The sequence below is a fragment of the Phodopus roborovskii genome, unplaced genomic scaffold, assembly GCF_943737965.1.
Source record: "Phodopus roborovskii unplaced genomic scaffold, PHOROB, whole genome shotgun sequence".
In the NCBI taxonomy this organism is placed as follows: Eukaryota; Metazoa; Chordata; class Mammalia; order Rodentia; family Cricetidae; genus Phodopus; species Phodopus roborovskii.
Window position 1 is genome coordinate 9,337,582 of NW_026126434.1, and position 20,776 is coordinate 9,358,357.

At 47.2% G+C, this 20,776-nt stretch overlaps 1 protein-coding gene across 1 annotated transcript in view; it reads left to right on the forward strand.

Moving 5' to 3' along the window:
* The first annotated feature begins 2,693 nt into the window (after window positions 1-2,693).
* Window positions 2,694-20,776, forward strand: part of Npffr1 (neuropeptide FF receptor 1) — a 29,812-nt gene continuing 11,729 nt past the window's right edge. Inside the window, exons 1-3 of the mRNA XM_051186580.1 lie at window positions 2,694-2,863; window positions 2,901-2,965; window positions 19,582-19,926. Of these exons, the coding sequence (XP_051042537.1) occupies window positions 2,694-2,863; window positions 2,901-2,965; window positions 19,582-19,926 (580 nt within the window). The remainder of the gene's footprint in view (window positions 2,864-2,900; window positions 2,966-19,581; window positions 19,927-20,776) is intronic.

Here is a 20,776-nt window from a genome sequence, read left to right on the forward strand (position 1 = left end):
GAGATGCCTGGCTTCCCCTCAGCAGGAGAGTTACCCCACAGGTCACTATTTGGCTTCGTGCAAGCTCTTCTCCTGGGCACTTACCATCTCCACTGAGCATCTCACAACACACTTCCAACCCTGCTGAGAAGGAATCCACATGCCAATCCAGCCCAGACTTTGTGTGATCCATCAATACCAGTGAGGGTCTTCAACTGGATGGATGTTGGGATAGATAGCCCAGGCTGTAGCCCTTAGAGGATGCTACATACTCAGTGAGTATGGGTTCCTCCATCCTAACCCCAACTGACTATATTTGAAGATAGGGCCTGTGGGGCTTCATTTAAAATAGGGTCCTGATTCCCTAGGGATGAAAACAGTATAAAAGACCTATCTGTAATTCCAGCATTTGGGAGACTGAGACAGGTGGATCTTAAACTTCAAGTTAGCCTGGACTACACAGTGGGATTTTTGTCTCCAAAATAAAGAAGGAAAAAAAAATGTAAAAAGAGCTGGGGGGTGTAGCTCAGTTGGTAGAGTGCTTGCCTAACAGGAAGCCCTGGGTTTGATCCACAATAGGACATAAAGCAGGTATGGTAGCACACACCTAGGGAGATATAAAGATTAGAAACTGAAAGTTTCCTATTGAGGGAGGTCCCCAAGGCTACATATTGAGGTCCAGGCTAACTGGGTTATATAAGGCCTTGTTTCAAAACAATAAATAAATAAAAATTAAAAAAAAATACACAAGAAGGCCACCCCACTTTTTTTTTTTTTTTTCGGACTTTCGAGACAGGGTTTCTCTTTGTAGACCAGGCTGGCCTTAAGCTCACAGAGATCTGCCTACCTCTGTCTCCCGAGTGCTGGGATTGAAGGCGTGCCCAGCTTAAGAAAGCTCCTTTTAACACACACACATACAAAGGGGGAGTGGGAAGGCAGGAAGGTGTGTGTGTGTGTGTGTGTGTGTGTGTGTGTGTGTGTGTGTATGTGTACTGAGTCCTGAGAACTCAGGAAGACTGCCCACAGGAGACACCAGATGCCTGCAATCTTTATCTTGGATTTACCAGCTTTCAGAACACTGTGCAATATATTTCCATTGTGAAGCCATCAAGCCTGTGGCATTTTGTTACTCAAGACTGTGGAGAGGAGCTAAAGGGAGAGGATCACACAGCAGCTGGGGAGACAGGCACTGAGAGGGACAAGGACTGCAATGTCACTGGCGGTGGTTCTCAATCTGCTGTGTGTTGGAATTGCCAGCAAGCTTCACACACTCCTCATCTCCTTGCCAACCTAGACTTTCCAATTTAATTGGAATTAATTGGAATAGGTGTCATCTGAGGGAGGGAAAAGGTGGGTGTCCAAATCTTCTGCTGGCTCCAAAGTTCAGGGAAAGTTTAGGAACCACCAGCCTAAGGGTTGTGCAAGAGACTTGAGAGCTGAGAGCAGGGAAGGGGTAAGGGATGGTTGATGGGCAGGTGAGATAGGTGGACAGGAATATCAGGCAGGGTGCATAGCATAGGGGCAGGCAGGGGAATAGAGAGGAGCTAGATGCTCAGTTGAGAGGCGTGTGTCAGTGATGGGAGACAAAGGCAGGGTTAGAGGAGGAGAAATGGAAGGGACAGGGTCATAAAAAGAGGTAGTCAGGCTTACATCAGCTGGTTGGTACCTGCCAGTCTCACTAGGGAGAGGTGAGCAGGATGGGACACAGTGACACCATTTCAAAGGATCAAGGAGCTCATCTGGTGTGTGAACCACAGGTAAGGACATCTTTTGTTGGTTTGTTTGTTGTTTTAGAGGTTGGGTTTTACTTTGTAGCACAGGCTGTCCTGGAACTTGCTGTGTAGACCAGACTTGCCACAAACTCAGCTTGTCTGCCTCCTAAGTGCTGGGATTTAAGAAGGTATGCACCACCACTCCCAGCTTATTGCAGATACTTAAAGCTCCACCCTTGTCATTCTAATCTGAGAGATGGATTGAGTGCTGGTCTCTAGATATTTTGGAAGTCGTAAGAGAGAACAAAACCTGGACTCTTGATAAAGGAAGGAGTGATTATTCACTTTCTTTCATTGGCCTAGAACCTGGGGATCTTCATCCACAGGGCAGATATACAGTATTGTCTGCTGGTATCTGACAGGGCCTGGCGATGGCCAGGGCAGTGGTCTCCAGTTCAGTAAGGGGGGCATTAATTGAGTATCTACTATATGCTGGGCAGAAACGAACATCTTCTCTCCAAACTACTTCACAGATGCAGAAACTCAGGTTCTGCAGATAAGACACTTGCCTGAACTACAAGATTCAGAAGCCAGGGTCATCCATCACACACATCTTGTGTTACCCCTCCCCGTATCTCTCTCTCTCTCTCTCTCTCTCTCTCTCTCTCTCTCTCTCTCTCTCTCTCTCACACACACACACACACACACACACACACACACACACACACACATCGTTTACTGGGAAGAACTCACCAGCTTCTGTTTGGAGGTCGCTCCTATGTAGTGACAGTGACCTCTTAGCCTCTTCAAGAGTGGCAGAGTCCTGGACGTCATGGTGGGTGAGTGCGGACAGGCTGGGCTCAAGATACGTAAAGAGTGGACGCAAAGAGCTAGGGCTGCAGCGGGCACCGCCCGCACTTTGGAGGGTGGGGGTCCTGGGGAGAGTTCGCGGGGGAGGTGCTCTGGGCGCCCTCGCTCGGCCGCACAGGTGTGCCGGGTGCCATGGAGACGGTGCCGCGCCAGCCCCCTCCTTCCCTGAGACCCGGGAGGCGTGGGGCGTGCGGCAGAGTCCGGCGGACCGCAGCACTGCTGCGAGGGCGCTGCACCCCTGGACCCCAGGAAATGAGCGCCACCTGCCCGCCCGCGAACGACCTGGTGAAGCGGAGACGAGGGTAGGCCACCCAGACCCCTTGTGCCTCTCTGCCCCAGCCAACCCGCCCGCCCGAAGGTGCCTGCCTCCATTGGAGAGTGTCCCAGAGCAGACAGTATGGAGGGTAAGTGGCACTGGGATGGGGGGGGGGTCAGGGTGGGATAGGCTACAGGGACCGGGGTTGGGGGCAGGCAGGGGGGGGAGAGACTCTGACCACCTTGGCAGCCAGAGACAGACACTAATACTGTGTGTGTGAGAGAGAGAGAGGGAGAGGGGGAGAGAGAGAGAGAGAGAGAGAGAGAGAGAGAGAGAGAGAGAGAGAGAGAGAGAGAGAGAGAGACAGGCGCACAAAGATGCAAAGACCCTGAGAGGGACAGAGACAGATCTGAGGGTGCCTCTGTGTTCATGGGGTTAGGAGAGGGAAAGACTTGTGCATGTGTGTGAGAGAGACAGAAAGACAGAGACAGGAAACAGAGACACCAAGAGAGAGACAGAGAGATGCAGAAAGATGAGGATAGAATGATGCGGGGCTGCCTCTATGTCTAGAGTATGCATGTGTATGAAGGGGTTGGAGGGCACCTGTGTCTCCCTGTACATGGTACATGTGCATATGTGTGTACACCATCTCTAATCCCTAAACAGAGGCTCTTTTGTGACCAGGTGAGGATAGTTTAGGTACTGGTTTTAGGGAACTGTTGCCAACTTAGCAGACTTCCGGGGTGGGGGAAAGGGGTCTCCTAGAGGAGGCAGCCACCATGATTTCCCTAAGAAAGGACCTAAACTCAGAGGCTAGGAGGAAAAATAGCCCAGGCTTAGCCTGCTGGCTTTAGTCATATCAGATGAGGGTCTGGACTTCCACCTCAGTCCATGTGGACAAAGGGAGTTATATGCAGAGGACTGAGGGCTGGTCCACTGACTTGCTGGGTGTCTCTGAGATGGTGCCCAAGCCTTTCTGTACCAGTGATTACCCAGCTGTTGGAGAGAGGAACTTACATGCAATAGGGCTTCACAGGAGAAGTTGTGAAGGTAAACTGAGACAAGATGTATTGAACATATTCATACTAGTAAGTGAAAGCTGTTGAAAGCCCTGGGATTCCAATGAGTAATTACAAGGGTCACCATGGGGAATAAAATGGGGGGCTTATAGGCAATCTTTTGGGGTGCACTGGCAGCTTTCCCAGGAGCTCAAAAGAGATGCAGGGAGGAATGTGAAACCCAGGATGAAGCTGGAAGATCCATAGGATCTGTAAGAACAATGTTTAACAAAGAGCAGAAACCCAGAGAATAGAAGCAGAGAGAGCAAAGAGCAATGTAAAGAGGAAAGATCTGCTTGGGGCTGGGGGCTTTGGGTCTTCCAAGTGCATTGAGTGGAAGAGGACTAAAACTCCAGAGGGCTGTGGTAGACAGAAAGCACTGAACCGCCTGCAGCAAGCTCACCCCTGAAAACCTGGACACATGGCACCCCAGGTATCCAGAGGCAGCTGCAGATATAATCATTGCTGTAGAGGAAATTACAACAAATGAAAAAAAAAAAAAAGCCCTGAAGATGGGCACCTGTCCTGATTTTCATAAAAAGTGGAAAGATAATTTCTGAAACCCACTAAACTGCTCAAGTGAAATGCTGGCCTCTGAGTATGCCAGAGAAAATTATTGAACACACAGTGAACGTTTGAGAGACAAGAAAGCAAAAGTACAGCTTCAGTGTTTTGCAGAGGAAGCCATTCTGCACACCTATAAAGTCTGCTTGTGTTTGCCTAGACACTATAAACTAAATAAATTAAGTCAAGAATAAGATAAGGCTCACCTTCAGTGATAGCATTAAAGAAGATACTTGGGGGTTGTGGGTGGGGCTAAGTGGCAAATGAGTGGCTGTGAGTTCAGTCCCTAGTGTGGGGAGACAGATCATGCTTAAGATTCTATTTACTGACATGGAAATGTGTTCATCATCTATTGTGGATCGGTTGTTATGTGAGTTTATATTATGAACACATTGAACAAGTATTAAAAAGCAGAGTTTAGAAAACATGCAAAATAATCCCTTTATGCAAAATTACATTGTTTTATCACTGGATATCTCTATCTATCATCTGTCTATCCATCATCTACCTATATCTATCATCTATCACTCTATGAATGAGAGTCACTAGTACCTTCCCTGGATTCCCTGGTTCCTGGGCATCCTCTAAGACAAGGATTTAGGATAGGGAGTTCATTTGTGAGTTGCCTCAGTGAAGCAGAGGTGAGGAATGTGGAGATGGCAAAAAGAAAAGGGGCAGGAGGCATAGATCAGCTGGTAGAGTGCTTGCCTAGCTAGCATGGAAGAAGTTCTGGATTCTATCCCCCAGCAACTCATCAACTGGACTTGCTAGTGAATACCTGTAATCCCAGCATTTGGAAGGCAGAGGCTACATAGCAAGTTCAAGGCCACCCTGGGCTAAGGGGCTCTAGCTGCTGCTTGCTCCTCTCTACGGTTGAAGGTTATTCCACTTCATTAACTCTTGAGTTGTTCCTATTATGGCTTCAAAAAGCAAAGACCCTAGGTGCAGGCAGGATGGGGTATTGGGAATATGAGGAACCCATTGCCCTAGCTGACATCTCTGGGCTAAGGGGATATGGTATAAAGCAATCAAATGCATTGTCCCATCAGGTGTATCCCAGGATGTTCCCATTCAGAGACTTCCCCTCTGTCTTCTGTGGTGCTGAGAACCATGCATGTCTTTTAAGAACTAAAAAAGGAATGATAAGAACTACAGGAATACTTTCGGAGCTGGGACTGGGCCTCAGTCAAGCACTTCCTGACATGCCTCAGGCTCGAGGTTTGAGCTCCAGCTCAGCAAAACAAACACACATTTCCAGGGGGGAGGGAAAAGAAAAGTAAAATAATCTAGTGTTCATTAGCAGCCAATGTAAGAGCAAATCGCACCAAATTTCCTGTCTCTGGAGGTAAACAGATGGATTATAGCAGTGTTGCATGAACTTCATGAACTTCATGAACACTCAGCAGTGACAGGAGGGCTAGAGGGCTGACAGCAAGGGGTATCATTAAAGCCTTGGCAGCAGTCTCTGGGTGCCTGAGAGGGGGGAAGAAGAGGCATGCATGGCGCATCTGTAGCTAGGAGCCCAAAAAGCCATAGGGCAAACAGAGTCAGGATTTCAGGTTGGGGCTTATGGCAGAAGCCCAAGCACCCCAGTTCAGACCCTCATCACCCACATAAAAAAAGCTAGGGGCAGAGACATGTGTCTATAATCTCACTTACAGGAGTAGGGAGAAAGGTGGGCTTGCTAGGCAGATCTGAAATGGTGAGCTCCAGGTTTGGTGCAAGGCCTGTATGAAAAAAAAAAAAAAGAGGTGGAAGCCAGGTGTGGTGGTGCCTTTAATCATAGCACCCAGGAGATGGAAGCAAGCAGATCTCTAGGCGGTCCATGAGCTCCAGTCCAGCCTGATCTACATAGCAAGTTCCAAAGACTAGGCTACATCATGAGATTGTCTCAAAAATGAAAGGAAATTGGTAGATAGAGGAAGATAGCCAAAGATGAACTCTGGCCTCCATGGGTCTGATTCCTGGCTAGACTGAATAGAAATTTTTAAAAATGTATTGTGCATGTTCACATGTCACAACTGTATATGGAGGTCAGAGAACAACTTTGTGGAATCAGTTCACATTGTGCCTTTTTTTTAAAGATGGGTTCTCTCTTTGTAGCCCTGGCTGTCCTAGAACTTGCTGTATAGACCAGGCTGGCTTTGAACTCACAGAGATCTGCCTTCCTCTGGGCCCGCCACCCCCACCCTAAGTGCTAGGGTTAAAGGTATGTACTGCCACACTCAGCTTTCCCTGTTCACTTTGACCTGGGTTCTGGAGATCAACTCAGGTTGCCACACTTGTGTCCAAGTGCCTTTTGCTGCTGATTCAATTTGCACACCCCAGAGTGGACTCTGAGGCCTCAGAAACTTCCTCTTAACCCCTGAAGACAGACAGCACAATCTGCACAGCCCCAGCTTCCTTTCTGGTGCCCCTGGAGGGTGCAAGATGAAGAATGAGTGGAAGGAGAGACTGCATCCCACCCCGATGCAGTGGTTTTCTCCTAGGAGCCTCTGGCAGCCTTCACAGCTAGTCTGAGTGAATTGAGACACTGAGCATGTAGCTCAGTATGTAGAGGTCATTCTTGGCTACACACAGAGGCCAACTTGGGCCACATGAGACTGTCCGAGAGAGACAGAGAGAAGAATATATTTCAGCCAAGTGTGTTGGCTCCAAAACAACTCCAAAGACCTTAGTTCTGAGAGCCTGGAGGGTCCCCTGTAAGAGCTGCCCAGTGCTGATTGAGGGAACAAGGAAACAGTGATCAGCTGAACCTGGTTAGTTTTTACCAGTTTTGCTTATATGAGGAAAACATGAAAGACACAAGCTCAGTCTCGGCAAAGCCTTTTGCTGCTCTCATTAGCAACCAAAATTGCTTCAAGAGTGGTGCACTTTCAGATTTAAGGGTTGACTTCTTTTGAAATGCAAATGGTTCAGAGACAGCCTGGAGAACCATCCTGAGTCATTTCCTCATCCCGGGAACAGGTTTATCAAAGTCTTCTTTAAAAATATTTATTTATTTTTTATCTTTATTATTTGATTTTATTTTGAGACAGGAATTTTCTGTGTAGACCTTGGCTTTCCTGCAACACACTCTGTAGAACAGACTGGCCTCGAACTAAAGTAGAAGGGCCTGACTGTCTCTCCCAAATGCTGGGACTAAAGGCATGTTCCACCACGTCCTGCTATCTTTATTTATTTATTTTTTATTAATTATGTGTGGGAGGTATGTACAGATGAGGGCAGATGCCCCCACTCCCACGCCAAAAGAGGGTGGTGTCAGGAGCCCTAGAACTGCAGCTCCAGTTAGGTGTGAGCCCCACCCCCAACCCCATATGGGTGTTGGGAACCCGATACAGGTTCTCACATACTTGCCCACTGCTGAGCCATCTCTCCAGCTCCATCAAAGTCTTTCCCAAACAATATCCTGCTGAGAAGCAAGACAGAAGAAACCCACTGGGACAGGCACACTGTCCCAGCTCTGTGGGCTGACATGTGGTAAGGAAGTGTTCTGCAAAAATGGATCCTAGGGCAAGTAATATGGCTCAGTGGTTAAGAAAACTGGCTGCTCTTCCAGAGGACCAGGGTTCAAACTCCAGCACTAACCGTCTGTAACTCTAGTTCAGGGACCCTGATACCTTTATACCAATGCACATTAAATGAAGTTAAATATTTTTTTAAAGAATGGATTCCAAAGAGCTAGGCTTTCTTCCTTTGTGCCTTAGCTGAGCCCAGAGCAGCTCTGGCTCTGGCTCTGACCATTGTATGCACTTCTTCAGGCAGGGTTGTCCTTTGTTTGTTTTGAAACAAGGTCTCATGTATGCCAGGCTGTCCTCAAACTCACTATGTAGCTGAGGATGACCTCAAACTCTGGATCCTTCTGCCTTCACCTCCCCAGTGGTGAGATCACGGGTATGCATCACCTCATCTGCCTTGAGTGATACTTTAAATTCACGATGTCAGACATGTTTGGGCTTTTAGAAGTCAAGGCCCTCTCCTAATTAATAAGAGCCTTAATTGGACACTTGAGGACTTTAGAGGTGGCCTAATGGACTCAAAGAGGATGAGAAAATAAGGGAGAGGGTGGAGACAGAGTGGAGGCTCAAACTTGAAACATATGCCCCAGCTTAATTGATGGACCATGAATCCTGAGGTCAAGGAGGGGCAGAATCACTGTTCCACCCTGTATTCTGAGAGCAGGTCTCCTTGTCTTTGAGCTTTGATTATTCCTGTGAAATGAAAAGGATTGTTCTTTTCAGGCAAGGTGATGCACATCTATATTCCCAGCCCTTGGAATGTGGAAGCAGGAAGATCAGGGGCAGCCTAGGATGCACAAGACCACCCTTTCCCTTCTTGAAAGTGCCAGTAACCATGAAAAGAACAGACAACAGAGTCTATGTAGAGCAGCTAAAGCCATACTAGAAGGAAAATTCATTACCCTTAGAACTAGGCACCAACATTCCTTCACCAATTCTGTGTTCTAGGCCATACACTAGATTAGTGGTAGCATTTGAAGCCAAACGAGTCATGGCAGCTTTCTCTGAGATGTGTCCAGTGTAGAGGAAGGGGGACAGGATGAGCAGTATGATACTGAGGGATTGAGCAGGCTGACCCAGAGCCTAGACAGGGAACTACAGAGCATCTTCAGCCTGGCCTAGAGCAAGCCAGAGGATGGCAGTCCCTGCCTGCCACCTTCACTTCCCCAGTGGTGAGATCACAGGTATGCACTCCACCTCCACTTACCTTTTTTAAAAAAAGATTTTTTTTTCTTTTTAATTTTATGTGAGTACCTGCATGTGTGTGCCTGGTGCCCATGGAAGACAGAAGAAGGCAACAGGTGCCCTAGAACTGGAGTTGCAGATGGTTGTGAACCAATATGTGGATGTTGAGAGCCAAACAGATCCTCTCCAAGAGCAGCAAATGCTCCTAATGGCTTAGACCCCCACCTCACTATCATTTGGAATCTCTATAAAGGGGCTGAGGGAATACGCTTAATATGTGAAATAGAGCAGTTCTGTTTCCAGGAGGAAAAAGGACTTGAAGGAGAGAGTTTCTGAATGCAGGTGTTGATGGGTGAAACACACACACCAGAGAGTTGCTGAAAAAAAAAAAAAAATGAGAAACGGAAAGACCCAGTGTAGCCAAGCAGTGGCAGTGCACACCTTTAGTCCTAGCACCCAGGAGGCAGAGGATCTCGGTGAGTTTGAGGCCAGCCTGGTCTACAGAGAAAGTTCCAGAACAGCCAGGGCTGTTACACAAAGAAACTTTGTCTCAAACAAGCAAGAGAGAGAGAGAGAGAGAGAGAGAGAGAGAGAGAGAGAGAGAGAGAGAGAGAGAGAGAGAGAGAAAGGAAGGGAGAGGAGAGGGAGGGAGAGAGACAGAGAGAGAGAGAGAAGTCCCAGTGTTGTTAGCCAGAGAAGCAGCAAGTGAGAAAGAGCTGGTAGATGGGCTCTGCAAAGCCCATTTCAGATGGAGTGGGTTCTTTATTCACTTCAGCTACTCGATGGGGACTGGGCTCTGGGAAGGTGTGTGTCTAGGGAACTAAGGGAAGCTCTATTATATCTTCACTGGAGGGGGCAGGTGTCCTAGAATGATACATGGCTTTGCTATTGGGAAATGCATGATTTGGGCACATCAGGACTTGAAGGCACTTAAGGATTATTTGTTTACAAGGTCTTGTTATAACTGCAATAGCTAGGGACTGGGCTTGGGGCAGGCATGGCTAATCAACCCTTTCTTGGCTGGTTGTGTTTTCCCTCCACCAGGATGGATGTGCCTTAATGCTCAGTAGGGTTTAGTCAGCTGGAGGGGGTAGGACATGATCTCTCCAGGCTGCTGATCTAACTACAGCCTAGTCCAACAGGCTTGTTTGGGGCTAAAGAGGTGGCTTCGTGGTTAAAAGCATTGGCTGCTCCTGCTTATGGCCATCTGTAACAACAGTGGGGAGAGGGCACCCTCTTCTGGTGTCTGCAGGCACCAGACACTAAAGTGGTGCACAGACACACAGCAGGCAAAATACACACACGTTGGTACTCCAGACAACGACTCAGGTTTGTCAACTCCAAGGGTTCTGGAAGTCTTTCTTGCTCTTATCTGCTCTGTTGGTTAGGGTTTCTATTGCTGTGAAGAGACACCATGGCCACAGCAACTCTTATGAAGGAAAGCATTTCATTGGGGCTGGCTTATAGTTTCAGAGGTTCAGTCCATTATCATCATGGTGGGAAGCATGGCAGCATGCAGGCAGACATGGTGCTGGAGAAGGAACTGAGCCTTCTGTATCTTGATCTGTAGGTAACAGGAAGTGGACTGTCACACTGGACATGGCTTCAGCATATATGAGACCTTAAAGCATGCCCCCACAGTGACACACTTCAACAAGGTCATACCTGCTCCAACAAGGCCACACCTCTTACTAAGCCACTCCCTGTGGTCCACATATTCAAATGCATGAGTCCAGGGAGCATACCTATTCAAACCACCACACTCCATTCCCTGCCCCCATTGGCTTATAGCCACAACATAGTGCAAAATGCATTCAGTCCAACTTCAAAAGTCCCCATAGTCTATCACGGTCTCAGCAAAATGTTTAAAAATCCAAAGTTTAAAATCTTTTCTGAGATTCATGCAATCTCTTAACTGTAATCCCCTCTAAAATGAAAATACCCGGGTGTTGGTAGGGCACGCCTTTAATCCCAGCACTCGGAAGGCAGAGGCAGGTGGATCTCTGTGAGTTCAAGGCCAGCCTGGTCTACAGAGTGAGTTCCAGGACAGCCAGGACTGTACAGAGGAACCCTGTCTCAATAAACAAAAACAAATAAATCATGGTACAACATGACAGAGTCTATATTAGGCTGCTCTGAGATTTCCTTTGCCAATGTAATTAATCCGAAACTCTTCACTTTAACCTCAAGCAAACTTTTTGGACAAGGGTTCACTAAAATATCAGAGGAATGAGCTCTAGGCAACATACCAACATTCTTCTCCTCTGAACCCTCTTGAACCAGGCCCTCATAGATTTTCTCCCTCAGCACCTCTGCCTTCCATGCTCCTACTAGTGTGGCCCATTAAGCAGTGCTTGAAGCATTCCACTGCCTTCCCAATCATAGACTCAAAGTTCATATTACTTCACACGAAAGCATTGTGAGGCCTTTCACAGCAATACACTAGTCCCTGGTACCAAATTCTGTCTTAGTTAGGGTTTTTATTGCTGTGAAGAGACACCACAACCAAGGCAACTCTTCTAAAGGAAAGTTTTTATTGGGGCTGGCTAACAGTTCAGAGGTTTAGCCCATTGTCATTATGGCAGCATGCAGGCAGACAAGGTTCTGGAGAAGGAGCTGAGATGTGCAGGCAGCAGAAGCAACTGTGAGTCACATTGAGCATAGTGAGACCCTATCTCAAACAAACGAAAAGAAGCCAGCCTGCCTTGAGTTAGAGTCCCTGCTAAGCATACTTAAAGCCCAGCTAAGAAGTATTTTTTAATTAGCTGTAAGCCTCCTCTTCAAACCAGGTTGCTGTCCCCCGGGGCCTCTTAAATGGGTGAATGACAATTGTTAGCTACCAGGTCTCTCAGGCCAAGTTCTGTAATCCCTAATTGTAAACAAATGGTAAGAGAATCCACAAGAGCCCAAAATAAGGGGACATCAAATATTTATCTGGGGAACACTCATGAATGACAATAAGGTAGAGAGCCACCTTGGTCTTCTGCCCAGGGACTGGAAGCTGTGGTCAGCTCTCTGACCGCTACACGAGAGGGAGGGGCTGCTCTCCTCACTTTTTAAGGAGTTATATCAGTGAACAAGAAGCTCCACCTCTATCTGGCCAAGTAGCCCAAGGTCATGGGCAGGGTGAATACCCACTACACCTACTCAGTGTCTTTATCTCTTTGGAACATCATTGTCCCCATGGGAGAGCACCTGGCCTGTTGAGAGGCAGTGGGATGTGGGGACAGAACCCACAAAGGCCTACTGTGTTCTTCCCACCTGACACTATCCAGGGGTGCTGAACTGAACTCTGCAGACCCCTCAGAGGCCCAGGATGATCAACTAAGTCCCCTTTATTAACCAGACCCTGGTGCCGATGAACTTGACCAACTAGAAACTTATAGGAACTGGGTTGGATGGTCATCTAGTGGACATGAAAGCTGGGTTACCACAATCAGATCCAAAGCAAACTAACTCTCACTGGCTGTCATTTGGCTAGGAATGAGTGCAGACTTATGATTGACAGTCCCTCAAATGCTGCATCAGGGAGAAGGGCTGGCTCCTCAAGGGAAAACTCACCATGCTCCAGGAATCGGGGAAAATGGATATAGAGTTGTTGGCACCTGCCCGTGCTCACTGGCCCCCTGAAAGTTGTGCTCTGTTTAGAGAGCATCCAACACATTCACAGACCATAACTGCCTTTTGAATAGGAATCATTTCATGCCAGATCAAGAGAAATCCCCAGAAAGTGTGTGCAAAAATGCATCAAAGCACATCAAAGACTCCAGTGACCCCCAAGTGTTAAACCTTACTGAAGCTTGATGCTGGAGAGCAGAGATAGCACAAGTCACTGACTCTCAAATCATGAGGGATGCATCAGAGGAGCTTTTAAAGAAGTATCTCCAAATGCCATCCCCAGATCCTGACCCACGGGGGAGGAGGGACATAGAGGAAATGCCTCCTTAAAATCAGGGTGATTGTAATATGAATTGGAAAGCCACTGATATCATCAGTATTTTATTCCATGTTTCCATTTCCCTGTGATCAGAAAAGTCAAAACCAAAAGGTAGAATGAAGGAACCCCCCCCAAAAAAAACAAACACTACAACCAGAGGTCCATATTTTCCCCATGCCACCAGACTTCCTTCTGAACATCATGATGGCTCCCCCACTCCCCAAGTGGAATGGCGGGACTGGGAACCAGTCACTCATTGAAGTACTTTGCCCAGATCTGCATTCATCTGAGGGCTCCCTAACTGATGCGCGGCCCATGATGTGCGTAGCCGCACTTCACCTTTTCAGGGATCCGCTGTTTCTGCCAATCTGACTGATGAAAAGGTTACACTGAATTCTTTTTTAAAGGGCACCTCTCACATTGCCAATGAGTTTGAACTTCTTGTTTCATGTGATTATTAGCCACCTGTCCTGTGTTGTGCTCTGTGCCCTTGGCAGCCCCTAGTGTGGTGTCCTTCAGGCGTTCTCAGAGATGATATTGAATGGGTCTGTGGCTGAACTCTCTTGTGTAACCAGGACAAACCAGAAGGTGGCGCCAATGATGTCGTCGTTGGTGAGAAGGCTGTAAACTCAGGGAGACACCTAGACTAGGTCTGCATTGGACTTTGCTTCTTGTTCACAGGTCTTTCACTGCTACTAGACTGCCATCAGAGTACCCTGCATCAATATGAACTTGACCGCTGTCTATTGTAGTAAGAGGGATCTGGTTCCTAGAAGTAGCATGATCTACTGTAGGCCATAGCCAGGAAATGTTTTCATTTTTGGTTTGCTTGTTTTGTTTTGACAGTGCTGGGGATTTCCAGGGCCCTATGCATGATAAACAGGTACTCTACTGCCGAACCATACCCCTATCTAATACTTTAAAGTTTAAAACAGATGGCTGGGAGCTGGTCCTCAGTGATAGAGCACTTGCCTAGCAAGCATGAGGCCCTAGGTTCAAGTCTCAACACTGCAAAATAGCAAACAAAAATAAGGGCTGAGGAGATGGTTCAACAGGTAAAGCGCGTTTGTTGCCAGCATGAGGGGTACATGTCAGACCCACTGGAATCCATGTCAAAGCCTGGGCTGTCACATGCTTCTGTAATCATTTCAGTGCTGGGGAGCCAAAGACAGGAAGACCCCTGGGGCTTGCTGGCAGCCAGTCTAGCCAAATTGACAAGTTCCAGGTTCAGTGACAGTAGACAGCAGTTGATGAAGACACCTGGCATTGACCTCTGGCCTCCAAACCCATATACATACATATGTGAGCATGTGCACACATGAGCACATACACCCCAAAAATAAAAATAACAAGTAACAGAGGGGAAGACTGGAGCTCAGTGGTTAAGAGCACTGGCTGCTCTTGCAGAGGATCCCACTTCAATTCCCAGCACCCACATGGTGGGTCACAACCATCTCTAACCCCAGGGTCTGGCACCCTCTCTGGCCTCCACAGGAACAAGGCATATACATGTTATACATAAATGCACGCAGGCAAAACAGTCTTACACACAAAATAAATAATGAATCTTTTCTCAGGATGAAAAACAAATGAACAAAATAGATTGATGATCCCCACCCCCTTTGCCCCCGTCCCAGGTTTCTGGCTCTCTGGGTCAGGGATAAGGCCTGAGACCATCTGAGAAGTTCTGTGTGACTTTGAGAGACATTGTGCTCCAGCTCTCTAGCCCAGCTTTTCCTGATGCAGGTGTGACCCCCCCCAAGCTCATCAGGGTACCCTAGAGGCAGCCATCATTATATCCTGAAGCTTCTGGGAAACCCATCCAGTTGGGGACTGTAATTGGGTTCAGTAGATGGAAAGTTCACAGGATGTAATCATAAGGGCAGCTGGCAGGTCCCAGAAAGGCTAAGTGAAGAGTGTTAATGAGCTTCCGGCTACTGGTGTGGGGCTCAGACTGGTGAAGATAGGAGGGCTCTGGGTCAGGGGAAAATGATAGGAGTAGGAAGGGCTTCTTCTGGGATGACGCAGTGCTGTGAGCTAGGTTAAGTCTTGGGATGGATACCCAGGTGTTTAGACATTAGAGATGGGCAAGGTCACTCCAAACAATTTACAGGGAAAGACTGGATGATGAGCTCATTTGAGGGCCGAGCAAAGGGAGTATGGGAAGCCGGCTAGGATTCCCCTACCTATTTGTTCACTCTATTAATACTGGTTTATTGAATCATTTACTATGACCAGGCACTGACAAGATACCAGAGATACTTCCGAATAAGACAGGAAGCACTGTTCAATCTAGGAGAAAAGACAGTGAACCTAATCAAAATCCTTGGCAGATTCAAGGACATAAACGAGACCCCAGTTGGGGAACCTCCTTTAAATGGAGTCATCAAGTTCCGTTTCTCCAGGAAGACATCAGAATTGAGAATTGAGAGGGAAAGAAGGAGAACAAAAGCCCCGGGATTGGAAAACACAAGAGGACTTACTGGGCAAAGGGGCTGTTTAAGACCATGAAGACATCAGCAAGGATCAGAGCCTGCTGTGTGTTGAAGTCTGAACTCAGGCATAGATACAGGTACAGAATGTGGGGTCAAGAAGATCAAGAGTTCAAGGTTAAGAGCTAGAGAGATAGATGGCTCAGTGGTTAAGAGCATTTACTAGCTTGGCAGTACTGGTGCACAACTTTAATCCCAGCACTCAGGAGGCAGAGGTAGACAGGTTTCTGTGAGTTTGAGACCACTCTGGTGTACAAATTGAGTTCCAGGGCAGTGAGGGATGCACAGAGAAACCCTGTTGAGAGAGAGAGACAGAAAGACAGAGAGACAAACAGAGACAAAGAGACAGAGAGAGTACATTTAGATTCCCAGTGCCCATGTGGCAGTTCACAACCATCTGTAACTCCAGTTCCTGGTGATTTGACACCCTCTTCTGGCATCGGGGGAACTTTATGCATGTGCAACACAGACATAAACGAAGTCAAAACACTCATATGTAGAAAATAAAAATAACAAATAATTTGTTTTCAAAGTTCCAGGCCAGTCTCAGCAACATGGTAAGTTTATGGTCACTGTGGATGATATGAGACCCTTTTAAAAGAAGAGATCAAGTGAGGTCCCCAGGCTACCCAGATGCACCCATGGATCACACTGTTAGCTTTAACTGCAGATTACAAGAATTCCAGAGCCCAGAGAGTGGAGCGTAAGAAGTGATACATCGAGAGAGCAGTCTGCACCATTCAGCCTGCAGACAAACCCACAGATGAGCCACATAACCGTCAGGACAAAAGAGTTGCAGGGGTTGATGGGTTGTGTAGAGACAACACTGAAACATGTGACCCCACAGATTTCAAGGTGACATCAACTAAGTGTGACAGAAGGGTAGATTTTTTTTTTTTGAATTTAGACTTTCATTCCTATGTGTATGTGTGATGTGTATGTGTGTGGGGACATACACATTTCAGCATGTTAATGGAGGTCAGAGGACAATTTGTGGGAGCTGGGTCTGTCCTTCCAACATGTAGGTTGCAGGGATCAAACTCAGGTCGTCAGGCTCGACAGCAGGCACCTTACCTATTGAGCCATCCCAATGGCCTGGTTTGTTTTGTTTGTTTTGTGAAAAGGTCTCATGTAGTCCAGGTTGGTCTTAAACTCCTGTGTCTAGCATTCTAGATTTATGGATGTATCACGCCTGGCTTGGTGTTGGGGATGGGACCCGGGACTTTGTGGATGTCTGTCAGGCATTCTACCAACTGAGCTCCTGTCCAGCTCCTGGATCTCCATTTAAAAACATTAGATGTCTATTTTTCAGTGGAAAGAAATGCTGAAGAATAACTGAAGAGAGTCAGTGGTTGCTGAAGGTAGATGGTATTCATGTAGTTGTTTCCACCATTCCATCTCTAATGGTTCATTAAACTTTAGACTCTCATATGTATACCCCATAAGAGTCTCTTATGTATATTTCTGAATTTTTCATATTATATTAAAGGTGTTTGAGTGCTATAAGAGCCCTTGAAAGGTCTAAGTGTGGGGCAGTGCCAACCCCTCTTGGTTCTTTCTCCATCAGCAGACCCTCACCCCTGCCACACCCTGCTACAGTCCTCATTGGTCCCCGCAGCCCAGATGATGCCAGCTAAATAGCCCACTGCTCCCAGGTGTTTCTAGCCCCCAGGTGCCTCCAGCCCTCCAGTGTGCCTCCTAGCCAGTGGCTGAGCTCTGGGCTCCACAGAAAGATTCCTTAGAGATGCTTCATCCTCCAGAATGGGCCCCACTCAGTCCCAGAGGAAGATACAAGGAGAATGTTTGAGACAACACCGTGACTCACCACAGCTAATGACTTCCCAGAAGAGCTATGGTTGGACACTGGGCTACTCCCTCCAAAGCAGGACTAAAGAAATATATAGTCAGCCTGTTCCTGATGAGAAATGTGTGGAGCGGGCACGTCCATGCCTACTTACTACTGGGCTGGCAAAACCAGAATGCTATTGCTGCCAACAGCGCTGTTGGTGCAAAGAGAAAGAACAGGTTGTTACCATTGCATGGAAGAGAAGCGTCTTAGTCCACTTTTCTATTGCTATACAAAAAATATCCAAGATTGAGTCATTTATAAAGAATAGAAGTTAGTTTAGCAGCTGAGGAGTGGTGACACATGCCTTTAATCCCAGCATTTGGAAGGCAGAGGCAGGCAGATCTCTGTGAGTTCGAGGCCAGTCTGGTCTACAGAAGGAGTTTTAGAATAAGCTCCAAAGCGACACAAAGAAACCCTGTCTCAACTCACCCCCCCCAAAACAAAAGTTAGTTTAGTTCATGATTTTGGAAGCTCAAAAGTTCAAAAACATGGCTCATCTGGTCAGGGCCTTTACCCGACACCTAACATAGCAATGGCATTGCATGGCCAACTATAGCAAACATGGGACTGGAGAGAGGCCCCAGCCGTTAAGAGCACTTGCTGCTTTTGCAGAAGACAGGAGTTCAGTTCCCTACACCTGTGTCTAACAGCTCACATATAACTCTGGGCCCAGGAGATGTGTGTGCACACACACACACACACACACACACACACACACTGCACATGCACGGGGAAATATAGAACAAGGGCTGAAGAGATGGCTCAGCAGTTAAGCACTGGCTGCTTTTCCAGGCGTCCTGAATTCAATTCACAGCAACCACAACATGGTGACTCAAAACCATCTGTAAAGATCTGGCACCCTATTCTGGCCTGCAGACAGAACACTGTAAACAAAATAATAAATAAATACAGAGCAAGCACAATATCTCAGGACTCTTTTCATCTTATGAATCATCAATGATATCACAAGGGCCCTGCCTTCTAACCTTATAATTCCAATCATCTCCCAAAAGCCTCACTTCCAAATACCACTGACACATGTTTTGGGGGAATTGAAATATGTAGACACAAGGATACATTGAAAGCACAATAAAGATTGGTCCTACAGAACAAGAGGGGTGTCTACTGATAGCCTTGGGCCAAGCAGGAAGGAAGCCAGGAAACAAATCCTGACTCCTCTCTTGCCTTCCCACCTCCTTCAGGGCCTCCCATTGGCTGAGCCTAACCCGAGTGATGGGATGGGATCCATTAGAAGTTAGATTCTTGGATCTGGGGAGAGTGTATTTGCCTAACATGCTCTAAGCTCTTAGTTCTATCATATAAACTGGGCATTGAGACACACATAGTCTCATCACTCAGGAGGTAGAGGCAGGAGTATGAGATGTTTAAGGTTATCCTTGGCTACATGGGGAGTTCAAGGCTAGCCTGATACGTAAGACCTTGTTACCTCATCCCCCCCCCACACACACAGAGGCCCAAAAGGGAAGGCAGATAGAAGGAGATTGATGGAGAATAACCAACATGGTTGAAGAATGAGTCTTGGGCAGTGTGAGTGCAAGTTGGGGATACATTGAAAGTCCTTAATCAGAGACTGGAGGATGACTCAATGATGAAGAGCCCTTGCTGCTCTTGCAGAGACCCTAGTATGGTGCCTAGTACCCACACTATGACTCACAACCATCCTTAACTCCAGTTTAGGAGATCTGATGCCTTCTGACTTCCATGGGCACCAGGTATACACATGGTGGATGTACATGTGTGCAGGCAAAACACTCATAAAATAAATCTAAACATTAAAAAAAAAAGAACCTTGAGCTATGTGTCCAGTTGTCCTTGGAACAGTGAGGACAGTAATGAATGGGCTTAGGGTGTGGCACATGGAACACAAAGAAACATGAACTTTTCCTTTCTTTTCTTTGAAGGTCTCATTTGGCTGAGGATGATCTCAGACTCTAAGTAGATAAGGGTGACCTTGAACTTCTGATCCTCTGGCCTCTACCTTCCAAGTGCTTGGATAAAAGGCATGTGCTACTACCCCCACTTTGTGTGGTACTGTGGATCAACCCATAGCTTCATGAATGTTAGGCCAGCACTCTAAGTTACATCCCCATCCAAGTGTCAGCTTTTCAGTTTTGACATCAGCTGTCCCTTCTTTGCTTAGGTCATGACACTTGTGTTTCTTTGGTCCTAGGCGAGCGTGTCCAGCCTCCCAATGTCAGCTGGCCCTTGAGTCAGAATGGGAGTGATGCTGAGGCTACTCTGGCTGCCAACCTCACCTTCTCCTCCTACTATCAGCACTCCTCTCCAGTGGCAGCCATGTTCATAGTGGCCTATGTGCTCATCTTCCTCCTCTGCATGGTGGGCAATTCCCTGGTCTGTTTCATTGTGCTCAAGAACCGACACATGCGCACTGTTACCAACATGTTCATCCTCAACCTGGCTGTCAGCGATCTGCTGGTGGGCATTTTCTGCATGCCCACTACCCTTGTAGACAACCTCATCACTGGTAAGTATGACCAGTGGGCAGCAGGAAGGCCCTCACCCTTCACTTCTAGTTCCCAGCTGAAGACTGAAGCAGAAACCAGGGCCATGTCTGAAACTCTGACAGGGACTGGCCTAGGAATAACAAGTCTAATGGGTTAATCATCTTCTTTGTGTCAGGCATGATGTTACATATGATTTGTATGTTATCTTAATTAATCCCCATAATCATCCAACCAAGCATGCTTTGTTATTATCCTCATTTTACGGATGAGGAGCCATGCTCAGAGCAGTTAAGGGATTGGTCTGCAATTACATAGCTTGTCAGTGTCAAGGCCAGTGTTCTCACAGCCCTCTGGCCACACCCTTGGAGAAAGCTGTCATGCCCAGAAGTAGGAGGTGGGCAACTTTCTTCTACAGAAAGACCTGGAAATCCACTCCTTTCACCTCTTCTCCACAAGAAGATGGTCTGGTTCTGGAGGTAATGAGCTCCCAGTGGCTGAGAGTGAATGAATAGGGACTAGCTGGCCACTGAGCAGGGGTTTGTTAGGAGATCTTTAAATAGACCTACACCGTGCACCTCTACATTCCCACAGTTGTCAGAATGTCACACACTCTTCTCTGGTGATCAGCCTTTCTTCTCTTAACATTGGTTTTGGAGACCCCAGGCAGGATGTGACCAGCTTTCCAAGCTGTGGAGATCCCTAGAGGTCTGAGTAGGATTACTCAGTTCTTAGGGTCACCCAAAGTTCCCAGAGGCTTCTACTTGGTCTGCTTTCCCTCTTTTTATAGTGGCTGTAATGACTCAGACCCAGGAAGGGGAAGCCTGTGTTTTTCAGTTTCCTGAACCCTAAAATGATGTCATGGAGAGACTT